The 14,927-nt window shown below is 33.0% G+C and overlaps 1 protein-coding gene across 1 annotated transcript; it reads left to right on the top strand.

The window, feature by feature from the left end:
- Nucleotides 1-25: 25 nt before the first annotated feature.
- On the top strand, nt 26-12,119 carry LOC148596435 (uncharacterized). Its single transcript, XM_088564544.1, has 4 exons — nt 26-695; nt 9,730-9,890; nt 10,014-10,190; nt 10,283-12,119. Exons 1-4 carry the CDS (start codon nt 604-606, stop codon nt 10,642-10,644), a joined length of 792 nt encoding a protein of 263 aa, XP_088420670.1. The 5' UTR covers nt 26-603; the 3' UTR covers nt 10,645-12,119.
- Nucleotides 12,120-14,927: the final 2,808 nt, after the last annotated feature.

Here is a 14,927-nt window from a genome sequence, read left to right as displayed (position 1 = left end):
AACGAAAATAAAAAGAAAGCACAAATATCTCTCTTTCATGCACTGGAAAGTGCTGAATATATCCCAAAAATTTATTTTCCTGGGTCAAAGATTCAGCAAATGCTGTTGTAGGATATGCAACGCTGTTCATAGCGTGCATATTACAAATTGAATCACTAGGTCACCGATTGACATTAAATCACGTAATAATGTATTTATTTTAATGAAATTAAAGAATGAACGTGTTCACATGACAACTAATTTCCCCGAATACACAATGACCCACATTCACGGGTTTGACTATGTCCAGGGACTGTGTAAACGCTTTTATGCTCTACTTCGTCCATGAGAGACCCAAACGATAGCCAAGGATGTTAAGAAACACCTCAGTCCGTCATGTATTACACATATGAGTGCAAACCGGGTCTATCACTATTGAGTTTATATGTTAGCACGAAAACGGAAATCAAACCAAGTATAGAAACAGTCAGCTGATTGTCAGCGTCACTAATATCGTATGATTGGTTAACACTGTGTTACGAACGATTTCTTGGGATTTTAGTAGTTTATATCCATAAAGACAGTATATTTATCCCATGGAAGCAACGATGTTTCAGCTTTATAATGCACGAAATGGAGGATGTTATGGATATACGGAAAGTGCTAGCATTTTCAAGTTCGGGCAGTGTTGTTTCTGAAGGTTGTTCGTGTGCTGTGTAAGTATGTTCGTGTTAACTTGTTAAACTATATAAGTATTTCACTTTTCCTTTTTTACTGATCTAAGGCAGACTAATACATAATAATAACACAATACAGAACAATATACCATTCCTCCCTCCTTTTTCCCTACTTTTGTCAACAATAAGAGATCGCAATATAGTAATATATGGCAAGACAAAGTGGACAAAATCAATATTTTGTAATATCAGAAATTAAATTGTTAATATTACAAAATCATTCTTTTAACATTACAAACTATTTTTAATATTAGAAATTCATAGTGTAATATTAAAAATTCATTTATTTAGTAATATTAAAAATTCATTTATTTAGTAATATTATAAAATATCACACATTTTGTAATATCACATATTGAATTAGTATTATAAGAAAATGAATTTCTAATTTTTAAAACTCAATTTGCATATTGCAAAATCAGTCACATTTTTGATATAAGAAAATGATTTTCTAATATTAAAAAATCGTAACTGAATAAACAATTCCATTTTCTAATATTAGAAATTCAATCTATAATATGAAAAAATCGTTTATTTCAATACTAGAAATTCAATTATTTTTCATATTAAAAAAGGGGTTTGTGATATTAGAAAATGATTTTTAATATTAGAAATCACTTTGCAATATTCCAAAATCAGTTACATTTTTCAATATTGCAAAATCAGTTACATTTATATCAAGTATTGCTTTTCTCTTTTAAACATGTAGAAGTTTGCTCTCTGCCCAAAAGCAAAATAACTACTACACCTGTGCATCGTAATAATAATTTATCAATGAAAAAAATCTAGCATTATCCATTTCAGTTTTGGCCTGTCAGATCAATCTGTACAGATACTGCAAATTCTAAACAAGAAAATGATTGCCTTTCCTATCTTATAAAAGTTATGCTTCGATTTTGATAATTCAATCGGAGTTATATTTTTTCCAAGGCGGGTTAGGTTCTTGACAACAGCAACAGTGGAACAGCGGATATACACGTACGTACACTTCCACGTGTTTCCCGAAGTTTTTTTTTTAAATTAACATTCACTTCTTTAAATAAGTAAAATGAAATAGAAAAAGACTTGAAAACTATCAGAAAAGATGAATTTATTTTTACTGAAACATAATCTTAACCTATATTTTTTATTTATTTCACTGAACGAAATACCGATGAATTTTTTTTCCGTAAGGACAGTTACTTTTTTGTTACTTCCGTGTCATGACTTTTTGTTCGTTAGTATATTGGGGAACCTTAAGGAAAATTTAGAAAGTACACGCAATGACCGTAGACGTGACTCCGCTAGGCGGCGCTCGATTACATTATTTTTGAAGGGCAGTTTTTGGTATACATTTCAATCTAAACCTAACACTTACGCAGTCAAATATAGACACATGTAGCTAAAAGTATCTGCTTATGATGCTAGTTGGGACATGAATGAAATTGATATATTTTTGAAATGCAATTACAAATAAAAAAATGATAACTTTTTTTTCATATTCAGGTTAAGGTGCACAATACATCTTCATTAAGGCGCACTGTTTCGCACACCAAGTTACCCCCGTCAAAATTTGTAAAATTTAAAATTAAAAGTTGAATTTGGTGGATATATTGTTTAAATGTAGTTAAGTATTTATACATAGACAGATGTAATATATGTAACCGTACAGAGGTATAATTTAACTGAAGAATGGTATCCGGAACGTTTCAGTCCCCTGTTGTACTAGGTTCTCTCCTCAGCATCAGAAGGCTGATTTTCAAAATTTCGCACGAACTTTTGGAACTAAAATTGTGAGAGAATGAATCGAAAAGGGTCTTTTTATTTTTACCCTTTTTCCCCTTACTCCATACATGCCTTCATCCTGTGGTAGTGTCTAAGTGCCTGATATTTTATAAAACATAGTATTTGACTGTTAGTTTTGGAAATATACACCTGATTTGTACTAAAATTCAGTAATATATTTTTTTCAGTATGTTACTATGGCTACTTGATTTTATAATAATAATCACTGAATTATTTTTAAATGACTTGAACCTCCACACACCAAGGATTTAAAAAATATGCACTTTTTTATGACAAAATACTAAAACTTTCTGTGCATACTGCCTCAAAACAGATTTATTTCAACAAAATGAGACCAAATTTTCAGAAATGACCTAACTGTATTGTACTACCTTAACTTAAGAGACAAACAATTACTTGTTCGCAATATCGTTTTATCAATAAATTAAATTGGGATCAGATTTTAACAATATGCTCCCAGGAGCCTGAATCGCTCACCTGGTTGAATTTTGCCTTTCAAAGGCGATTTATTTAACAAGATGTCATAAATTTTGAATTAGGAGGACTTCGGTAGGACTTATCATAAGGATCATTTCAGCAATTGAAAGTTTATTTCTATCATAGTTTTCGAGATGGAAACAGTAAAAAAAAACATGTCAATTTTCATCTTTCAAGTGCAATAACTCTTACAAGGAGTCATCTGACAACTTTTATTACTAAAGATGTTTGTAGGCCTTATAATAGGGATCATTACAGCTTTTGAAATAATTTGGCTAAACGTTTTTTGATCTTGGAAATATATGCGAAAAACTACTGTCTGACCCGTATGTTCTATTTTTGGTAACGGCGGCCATGTTTTTCGAAGGATCAAATATCCCCAAATAAGTTCTATACAGGAGACCCAAAGAAACATTCATACCATCTTTGGTTACAATTCGTCAAATAGTGTCAGAGGAGATGATGTTTGAAGAAATAACATAAAAAAAAAAAACAGCAATAAACATCAAAATAGGGCATTAACTCCAACATGGCTTAAAATATTAAAACGAAAATTGGACCACAGATAGAACACTTTTACATAGTCAAAATTTGGCTAATCCTAGCAGTTTTGGAGATATATGTGAGGAAAAAACTACTGTTGAACCCCAGTTCTAAGCAGTTATCTCAAGGAACATTCATACCAAGTTTGGTTCCAATTGGTCATGTAGTTTCAGAGGAGAAGAGTTTAGAAAATTGTTAACGACGACGGACGCCAAGTGATGGCGATAGCTAACATGATCTTCGGCCAGGTTAGCTAAAAATCAAATACCTCTCCACCTGCCTTTTTGGATTAAATGACCATGCATTCCCTTTGTAGTTTTCTGATGTCTGTTGAGTATGAACTTTCGTCGAATCTTTTCTGGGAAACTTTTGTACACATAAGATATCCTTTATAATATAGTTCTTTGCTTTTTATTTCAGTGAGCATGGGACATGTAAATACTGTGCTGTGCTCTTATTTGCATCGGCTAATTTCAATGAAAGACGCAAAGATCGTTACACACATGTTGGTACTGATTCAGAGTGTATGTGGGATAATGCAAAGAAAACAAGTGAGCCAATGCAAATTGACAACATTGATATAAGAATTGACTAGACTTCAAGACCACCAATCTCAGCAATTTCGAAAAACTATAAACCCATAGCTGATATGAATAAGGAATCTAAACATGAAATTGAAAAAAAAAATGTTTAAGTTGTGTAAAAATACAGGTAGACATCTTCTTCAAACCCTTTATCCCCCAAGTGATGAGAGTGACACGGAAGCTGAGCTACCTGAAACAATGATGGACATAGCTAACTCTGTCAAAAACACTGAGAGACCTTTAAACTTGTTTCAAACAAACAATAATAACATTCATACTGCCGATATTATGAACACAATAGAAGGTATTACAACGGGCCAAAGAGAAAATCCAGAATTGTCTAATTATATGAAAGGTCGAATAACTACATCAGTAGCAAGTTTTGGATTTTCAGATAACTCAGATACTTACATTATAAAACAGATAATGAATGTGAATACAATTTGACCACACCTACAATGCAGTTTGGAGTTGACAATGAGCCACTTGCTAGATGTCTGTACTTTGACAAGTATTGTAAAACACACAAAGATGCAGATATAACACAGACAGGTTTATTTATTGATTCTAAACACCATATACTAGGCGCTTCTCCTGATGGAATTGTTTCTTGTCATTGTTGTGAAAAAGGGTTATTAGAGATCAAATGTTCTTCCAAATATAAAGACAAGTATCCATGTGATGTGTGCTCTGATAACTCTTATCATCTTTACTTAGATGAGAACAATAAGGTTTCCTTAAAATGTAATTCACCTTGATATATACAGATCCAATGTCATAATGGGTGTTTTAAAAATGAAATGGTGTGCCTTTGTTTCTTATACAACAAAAGACATTTGTGGTGAAAGAAAATATTTTGACGAGGATGTGTTTAACATAGCTATTAACAATCCATAAGATTCTTTAACAAGTATGTAATTAATAAATTACTTTCAAATAACAAAAATTACATGTACATGTATGTTGTTTTTAATAAGGCTGGTTCAGGAAAGTTCAGTGCCCCATAAAATTTTTGAACCCTTTACATGTAAAATATCCTTAATTTTCAGAAACATTATGTAAATCTAGAAAATAAAGTTGAAGGATATAGCAATGCATTCAACAACAGATATTAACAGTTAAGACTTGAGATTATATGTTTATGCAAATTAAAGAATTTTAGGGAGCAAGCTCATATACACCATGCGTCCCCATGTTGGATACTCAAGTAAATGTGTTCGTAAGAGAAATGAATGTAGAAGGACCTGATCAAAACGGAATTAAAGTGTTAAAATTAATTAAAATCCGGACATTAACTTTTAAAAAAATTATAGTTATTTGTAGATTTCATAAGACCAAATTTGTTGATGAAATGTACCGAATTGAAGTATTATTTTCTAACGAGTGGCTTCAATCAGTTGCAGAAGGCACATACTTTCACAATTTGATTAACACATGATTTGATTTTCAATTGAATCGTTCCGTTTAAAATGCGAAATTTCTTCAACCTTTTAATACCGCGTTCTACATGAATCCTAAGCTTTGCCATGCTCTTGGTTATCCTGACATCTCTTGATACGATTACTTTTTTCGTAACCGTGATGACCCGAATGTTTTCAATCAAAACAACTGATCACTCTTTACTAGAAACCAGATGATGATTGTTTTTTGTTTTTTTAACGACCTTGAATACCAATACAGGCCTCTCATCGTCGATGTTAGTAGATTAGTAGAACCAACTGGTGTTGATTGGAGAGCTTTCGGGGCCTGACCGAAGAACTCGATCATATTATGTCTTACTAGAGGCTGGGCGGCTGTGTTGAAGCTCTGTCCGAATTCCAGGCTCCACGTGGGACCGAGAGGGTTTCCCCACTCCAACTGTTTGGGAGTACGTCAACGTGTAGAGTGCCAGGAACCAGATTAAACAATGGCTATATATAGATATCGGGACCCTAATAATGTTCATGTCCTATATGGTCAATTATAACGAGCCTCTGTTTTTGAACCGAAAACTTGGTAATAGTACATAAATGCAATGCTAACCAATCATTTCATGTACCGTTCTCATACAAGCGAAAACATACATAGACATGTGCATGATATTTTATTAAAAGAGGTACATTCTACATCTTTGGGTCGCTTATGATATTGACCATGCAGGGAACCAGATTAGGGACCAGATTAAACAACTAGCAATGAATATTGATATATATCGGGCCCTGGTAATGTATATGAACTATTGGTCTATGACGAACCCCTGTGCCTGGATCGGAAATTGGGTAATGTTCAAAGCTAACCGATCATTTCATGTAAACTTCCCGTTCTCGTACAAGCAAGAAATACACGTAGAACACACTTCGAGGGTTTTATAGAAAAAAATTAAACAAGTTATTTCCGGTAAACGGAAAGTAATAGGAAATCAATTCTTCAGTGTGTTGTGTGTTAAGGTTCTGCTATATTACTTGGCTAGTTATTAGACCCAAAAGACGATATAGGTGACTATGGTACAAGATAAACTAATGTTAAAAAGATAATAAATTATGAAATTAGCCAATCAAGTATTTTGTCCTTGATTTGTGTCACACAATTAATGCACTAGATATATCTATTAGTCAAGTAATTATATTAAAATATTATCCAGCATTTGGACGCAGCTTTTTAATAAATCAGATCTGAATTGATTTCGAGAGTCTCATTTTAAAAAAAGAATAAATGACGGGGGGTAATTGGGTATCACTTCTCCAAACCCTTCTCGTCGCATCGCGAAAATTACCTGTTAAATTAGGATAATTACTCCAGTTCAGAGAGCTTTCAAACTAATCAAAAACAGAAAAAAAGAAGAAAAACGGATGTTTCGCAGACTACAACAATAAAGCATTAACCTTTATGAAGACTTACTCTTTGGTAGAAAGCAGTTATGAATGGGTTTGTAAAACATGAAGTACAAAATACAAAACACCCCTTTTATAGTGGATCATTTTGGATAATTGGTTTAAACTACTTCGGTAGGGTTTTTAACATTTTCTATATTAGAACTGCGTTAAGGCTTTGTAGTCTATGACTTAATTATGTGTGTTCTGCTATTGAAGAACAAGAATTATGGTATTGGTATAAGTAGTTTAAGACTTAATCATGTTTTCTTGGCTATTGACCAACTTTTGTTTTGTATCGTAAATATTGTTCCTCATATTAGATCACTGACCGCTATTGTCTGTAAAATTTTACTAAGTTAACATTTTCGAAAATTTCAGTCATTAATTGAAATGGAAAACTTGGAACTCTGCAAATATATGGATTAAAATGTTAAATGTCAAGGATACATTTTATGACAATTGACATTTTATGAGCAACTCGGCAGGATTTTTAGAAAAAAAACATGGGATGCTTACTGTAGCGTTGTAGCTGGTCCATGCTCCCGTTCTTTTTATGGAGTTTGGTGTGTTTAATTGCTCCTTTGTTTTGTGCATGTATTTTTGTTTATTTTATGTTCTATAATTTGTTAGTCTGTTAACCATGTCCAGTCTTTATCATTGGAAACTATTCTTTTAATTTTCGCCCGAATTATTGCACTCTGTTTGTACTCTTGTAATAGTTAGTGTATATACCTCAAAGGTCCCCGAAAGCGTACATAATGTTTATAGATAATAGTTTTTCCAGCTTTTCTTCACTATTATCCCTTCCAAAAATACTCTGTTGCTGTACTCTTGTAAAGGATCGGCATTATTTATATCTCAATAGGTCGCGGAAAGTGTGGCTACATAATGTTTTCTAGATAATGGTTTGTCCAATTTTTCTTCACTATTATTCATTATAATGGTAATTTTTGTCTTCACTTTTTCTTTCTCTAAATCTTTTTATAAACAAATCTTATTTGCTAATAGTAGACATTTTCTGTCCTGACAGTTAATGCTTGCCACTTTTAATAACAGACATATTCTGCTGAATGTGCGTATGGGTATTTATACGGTTTATTTAATTTAGTTGAACTATTTTGTATCCACATGACTCAAACTTACTAGAAAAGTTCTACTCCTTCTTTTGAATTATTGGATGATTCCTACAGATGAATGTGTCAGTGTCTATCATATATAAATGAAAGATTTTTTTTTATAAACTAAAAGCTGCTCTTTTGATCTATTTTCCATAAATCCAACTCAAAATTCACCAGCGACTATGAAAGAGTAATCTAGGAAAACAAGTTTCTGGCGAAATTCAAAAGAAAGAAGAAACTAAGGCCAGACAGGGAAAACAAACTCACACAACAAAGAACATAAAATAGCTAAACTGATAAATATAAAGTAACAACAGTACATGGACAACTCGGACATCACTAGAAACTGGGAAAACGGAGTAGGTGCACCTGTAAGGTAGAAACACCCACCGAGTTGCTCATAAATAGTCAACTCCACAGTTGACGAAATTGTTAAGACAATTAATGTCACATTAAGCAAAATAAGTTCTCATGACGCAGATGGATACACCGTAACGATCTACGAGTTCATGACGACGACCATGAAAATTCTGTAGTGATGACTTCAATTTTGTAGCAGCATAACCCTGTTCCAGAAGCCTACTTGTAGGACGTCTAGTGCGTTACAAAAAAGTCTGCATTCGTAAGGCAAGATCTGGCATAACAAATATAATATGATATAAAAACCTCAATGCATAGGTGCTGAAGGGATGTTGCCACAGATGAAAGAGAAGTTGACAATACGGAATGAAACGTCGTCGCGTTTGTTGTATAGTTTGGACAATTTTTTTTTGTTACCGTCGATCTCTAAGTAAAGGTCAAGAAATGAGGCTGACTTCACAGTGTCTGTAGTATCCTTCATCTCAAGTTCTTTGTGTATTTTGTGACATATAATATCATTTTCATCTGAACTAAACAATTACACAAATTTCTGAAATAACCAACATCGGCAATTGTTCATGTTCAATATAAGAAGAACGGATATGTTAAAACGTAACAAATGCACAGCGTATATCCTTCAAATAGTAAATATTATCAGAAATCACCAACAGTTCTTCCGTCTCAATTTGAGCATATAAGGGCTAATTACAAAATTACATTTTATTTTCTTTTGAAATTTTATTCATCTATTTGATGTTGTTTTTTGTGAGAGTTCATAATACTGGTTTATGAGGCTAGAAGCAATCGAAGCTACGGTATGTTTAGTAATTTTTATCTAAAACAGAAAAAAAAAAACATTCGACAAAATAAAAAGAAATACGATATGGACAAAACGTAATCAAAGGAACCCTAATCCCAAGAATAACCACTATATGAGAAACAGACGAATACAATAAAACTTGAAATAACATGAAATAAAAAACTAACACGTACAAAACCATTAGAATTCTTCAGAACAAAATTAACCTCCACCTCTAAATTGTATGATCTATCAATTGACCACCACTATGATAGTTTGTCAATTAAATATGAAGTACTTCAATATCTTGCACAAGTGAATTGCACTGATAAAAATCAAATACCTCTCCACCTGCCGTTTTGGATTAAATGACCATGCATTCCCTTTGTAGTTTTCTGATGTCTGTTGAGTATGAACTTTCGTCGAATCTTTTCTGGAAAACTTTTGTACACATAAGATATCCTTTATAATATAGTTCTTTGCTTTTTATTTCAGTGAGCATGAGCACTGTGTTGTGCTCTTATTTGCATCGGCTAATTTCAATGAAAGACGCAAAGATCGTTACACACATGTTGGTACTGATTCAGAGTGTATGTGGGATAATGCAAAGAAAACAAGTGAGCCAATGCAAATTGACAACATTGATATAAGAATTGACTAGACTTCAAGACCACCAATCTCAGCAATTTCGAAAAACTATAAACCCATAGCTGATATGAATAAGGAATCTAAACATGAAATTGAAAAAAAAAAATGTTTTAAGTTGTGTAAAAATACAGGTACACATCTTCTTCAAACCCTTTATCCCCCAAGTGATGAGAGTGACACGGAAGCTGAGCTACCTGAAACAATGATGGACATAGCTAACTCTGTCAAAAATACTGAGAGACCTTTAAACTTGTTTCAAACAAACAATAATAACATTCATACTGCTGATATTATGAACACAATAGAAGGTATTACAACGGGCCAAAGAGAAAATCCAGAATTGTCTAATTATATGAAAGGTCGAATAACTACATCAGTAGCAAGTTTTGGATTTTCAGATAACTCAGATACTTACATTCTAAAACAGATAATGAATGTGAATACAATTTGACCACACCTACAATGCAGTTTGGAGTTGACAATGAGCCACTTGCTAGATGTCTGTACTTTGACAAGTATTGTAAAACACACAAAGATGCAGATATAACACAGACAGGTTTATTTATTGATTCTAAACACCATATACTAGGCGCTTTTCCTGATGGAATTGTTTCTTGTCATTGTTGTGAAAAAGGGTTATTAGAGATCAAATGTTCTTCCAAATATAAAGACAAGTATCCATGTGATGTGTGCTCTGATAACTCTTATCATCTTTACTTAGATGAGAACAATAAGGTTTCCTTAAAATGTAATTCACCTTGATATATACAGATCCAATGTCATAATGGGTGTTTTAAAAATGAAATGGTGTGCCTTTGTTTCTTATACAACAAAAGACATTTGTGGTGAAAGAATATATTTTGACGAGGATGTGTTTAACATAGCTATTAAAAATCCATAAGATTCTTTAACAAGTATGTAATTAATAAATTACTTTCAAATAACCAAAATTACATGTACATGTATGTTGTTTTTAATAAGGTTGGTTCAGGAAAGTTCAGTGCCCCATAAAATTTTTGAACCCTTTACATGTAAAATATCCTTAATTTTCAGAAACATTATGTAAATCTAGAAAATAAAGTTGAAGGATATAGCAATGCATTCAACAACAGATATTAACAGTTAAGACTTGAGATTTTATGTTTATGCAAATTAAAGAATTTTAGGGAGCAAGCTCATATACACCATACGTCCCCATGTTGGATACTCAAGTAAATGTGTTCGTAAGAGAAATGAATGTAGAAGGACCTGATCAAAACGGAATTAAAGTGTTAAAATTATTTAAAATCCGGACATTAACTTTTAAAAAGATTATAGTTATTTGTAGATTTCATAAGACCAAATTTGTTGATGAAATGTACCGAATTGAAGTATTATTTTCTAACGAGTGGCTTCAATCAGTTGCAGAAGGCACATATTTTCACAATTTGATTAACACATGATTTGATTTTCAATTGAATCGTTCCGTTTAAAATGCGAAATTTCTTCAACCTTTTAATACCGCGTTCTACATGAATCCTAAGCTTTGCCATGCTCTTGGTTATCCTGACATCTCTTGATACGATTACTTTTTTCGTAACCGTGATGACCCGAATGTTTTCAATCAAAACAACTGATCACTCTTTACTAGAAACCATATGATGATTGTTTTTTTTTTTTTTTTTTTAACGACCTTGAATACCAATACAGGCCTCTCATCGTCGATGTTAGTAGATTAGTAGAACCAACTGGTGTTGATTGGAGAGCTTTCGGGGCCTGACCGAAGAACTCGATCATATTATGTCTTACTAGAGGCTGGGCGGCTGTGTTGAAGCTCTGTCCGAATTCCAGGCTCCACGTGGGACCGAGAGGGTTTCCCCACTCCAACTGTTTGGGAGTACGTCAACGTGTAGAGTGCCAGGAACCAGATTAAACAATGGCTATATATAGATATCGGGACCCTAATAATGTTCATGTCCTATATGGTCAATTATAACGAGCCTCTGTTTTTGAACCGAAAACTTGGTAATAGTACATAAATGCAATGCTAACCAATCATTTCATGTACCGTTCTCATACAAGCAAAAACATACATAGACATGTGCATGATATTTTATTAAAAGAGGTACATTCTACATCTTTGGGTCGCTTATGATATTGACCATGCAGGGAACCAGATTAGGGACCAGATTAAACAACTAGCAATGCACATTGATATATATCGGGCCCTGGTAATGTATAGGAACTATTGGTCTATGACGAACCCCTGCGCCTGGATCGGAAATTGGGTAATGTTCAAAGCTAACCGATCATTTCATGTAAACTTCCCGTTCTCGTACAAGCAAGAAATACACGTAGAACACACTTCGAGGGTTTTATAGAAAAAAAATTAAACAAGTTATTTCCGGTAAACGGAAAGTAATAGGAAATCAATTCTTCAGTGTGTTGTGTGTTAAGGTTCTGCTATATTACTTGGCTAGTTATTAGACCCAATAGACGATATAGGTGACTATGGTACAAGATAAACTAATGTTAAAAAGATAATAAATTATGAAATTAGCCAATCAAGTATTTTGTCCTTGATTTGTGTCACAAAATTAATGCACCAGATATATCTATTAGTCAAGTAATTATATTAAAATGTTATCCAGCATTTGGACGCAGCCTTTTAATAAATCAGATCTGAATTGATTTCGAGAGTCTCATTTTAAAAAAGAATAAATGACAGGGGTAATTGAGTATCACTTCTCCAAACCCTTCTCGTCGCATCGCGAAAAATTACCTGTTAAATTAGGATAATTACTCCAGTTCAGAGAGCTTTCAAACTAATCAAAAACAGAAAAAAAAGAAGAAAAACGGATGTTTCGCAGACTACAACAATAAAGCATTAACCTTTATGAAGACTTACTCTTTGGTAGAAAGCAGTTATGAATGGGTTTGTAAAACATGAAGTACAAAATACAAAACGCCCCTTTTATAGTGGATCATTTTGGATAATTGGTTTAAACTACTTCGGTAGGGTTTTTAATATTTTCTATATTAGAACTGCGTTACTGCTTTGTAGTCTATGACTTAATTATGTGTGTTCTGCTATTGAAGAACAAGAATTATGGTATTGGTATAAGTAGTTTAAGACTTAATCATGTTTTCTTGGCTATTGACCAACTTTTGTTTTGTATCGTAAATATTGTTCCTCATATTAGATCACTGACCGCTATTGTCTGTAAAATTTTACTAAGTTAACATTTTCGAAAATTTCAATCATCAATTGAAATGGAAAACTTGGAACTCTGCAAATATATGGATTAAAATGTTAAATGTCAAGGATACATTTTATGACAATTGACATTTTATGAGCAACTCGGCAGGTTTTTTTAGAAAAAAAAACATGGGATGCTTACTGTAGCGTTGTAGCTGGTCCATGCTCCCGTTCTTTTTATGGAGTTTGGTGTGTTTAATTGCTCCTTTGTTTTGTGCATGTATTTTTGTTTATTTTATGTTCTATAATTTGTTAGTCTGTTAACCATGTCCAGTCTTTATCATTGGAAACTATTCTTTTAATTTTCGCCCGAATTATTGCACTCTGTTTGTACTCTTGTAATAGTTAGTGTATATACCTCAAAGGTCCCCGAAAGCGTACGTAATGTTTATAGATAATAGTTTTTCTAGCTTTTCTTCACTATTATCCCTTCCAAAAATACTCTGTTGCTGTACTCTTGTAAAGGATCGACAGTATTTATATCTCAATAGGTCGCGGAAAGTGTGGCTACATAATGTTTTCTAGATAATGGTTTGTCCAATTTTTCTTCACTATTATTCATTATAATGGTAATTTTTGTCTTCACTTTTTCTTTCTCTAAATCTTTTTATAAACAAATCTTATTTGCTAATAGTAGACATTTTCTGTCCTGACAGTTAATGCTTGCCACTTTTAATAACAGACATATTCTGCTGAATGTGCGTATGGGTATTTATACGGTTTATTTAATTTAGTCGAACTATTTTGTATCCACATGACTCAAACTTACTAGAAAAGTTCTACTCCTTCTTTTGAATTATTGGATGATTCCTACAGATGAATGTGTCAGTGTCTATCATATATAAATGAAAGATTTTTATAAACTAAAAGCTGCTCTTTTGATCTATTTTCCATAAATCCAACTCAAAATTCACCAGCGACTATGAAAGAGTAATCTAGGTAAACAAGTTTCTGGCGAAATTCAAAAGAAAGAAGAAACTAAGGCCAGACAGGGAAAACAAACTCACACAACAAAGAACATAAAATAGCTAAGCTGATAAATATAAAGTAACAACAGTACATGGACAACTCGGACATCACTAGAAACTGGGAACACGGAGTAGGTGCACCTGTAAGGTAGAAACACCCACCGAGTTGCTCATAAATAGTCAACTCCAAAGTAGACGAAATTGTTAAGAAAAATAATGTCACATTAAGCAAATAAGTTCTCATGGCGCAGATGGATACACCGTAACGATCTACGAGTTCATGACGACGACCATGACAATTCTGTAGTGATGACTTCAGTTTTGTAGCAGCATATCCCTGTTCCAGAAGCCTACTTGTAGGACGTCTAGTGCGTTACAAAAAAGTCTGCATTCGTAAGGCAAGCTCTGGCATAACAAATATAATATGATATAAAAACCTCAATGCATAGGTGCTGAAGGGATGTTGCCACAGATGAAAGAGAAGTTGACAATACGGAATGAAACGTCGTCGCGTTTGTTGTATAGTTTGGACAATTTTTGTTTTTGTTACCGTCGATCTCTAAGTAAAGGTCAAGAAATGAGGCTGACTTCACAGTGTCTGTAGTATCCTTCATCTCAAGTTCTTTGTGTATTTTGTGACATATAATATCATTTTCATCTGAACTAAACAATTACACAAATTTCTGAAATAACCAACATCGGCAATTGTTCATGTTCAATATAAGAAGAACGGATATGTTAAAACGTAACAAATGCACAGCGTATATCCTTCAAATAGTAAATATTATCAGAAATCACCAACAGTTCTTCCGTCTCAATTTGAGCATATAAGGGCTAAT

The sequence above is a fragment of the Perna viridis genome, unplaced genomic scaffold (assembly GCF_037379345.1).
Source record: "Perna viridis isolate PV_CMFRI_1.1 ecotype Kerala unplaced genomic scaffold, ASM3737934v1 SUPER_16.10, whole genome shotgun sequence".
NCBI classification, from domain to species: Eukaryota; Metazoa; Mollusca; class Bivalvia; order Mytilida; family Mytilidae; genus Perna; species Perna viridis.
The sequence above is the reverse complement of the archived record's forward strand: the minus strand, read 5'-3'. Positions and strand labels throughout refer to the sequence as shown.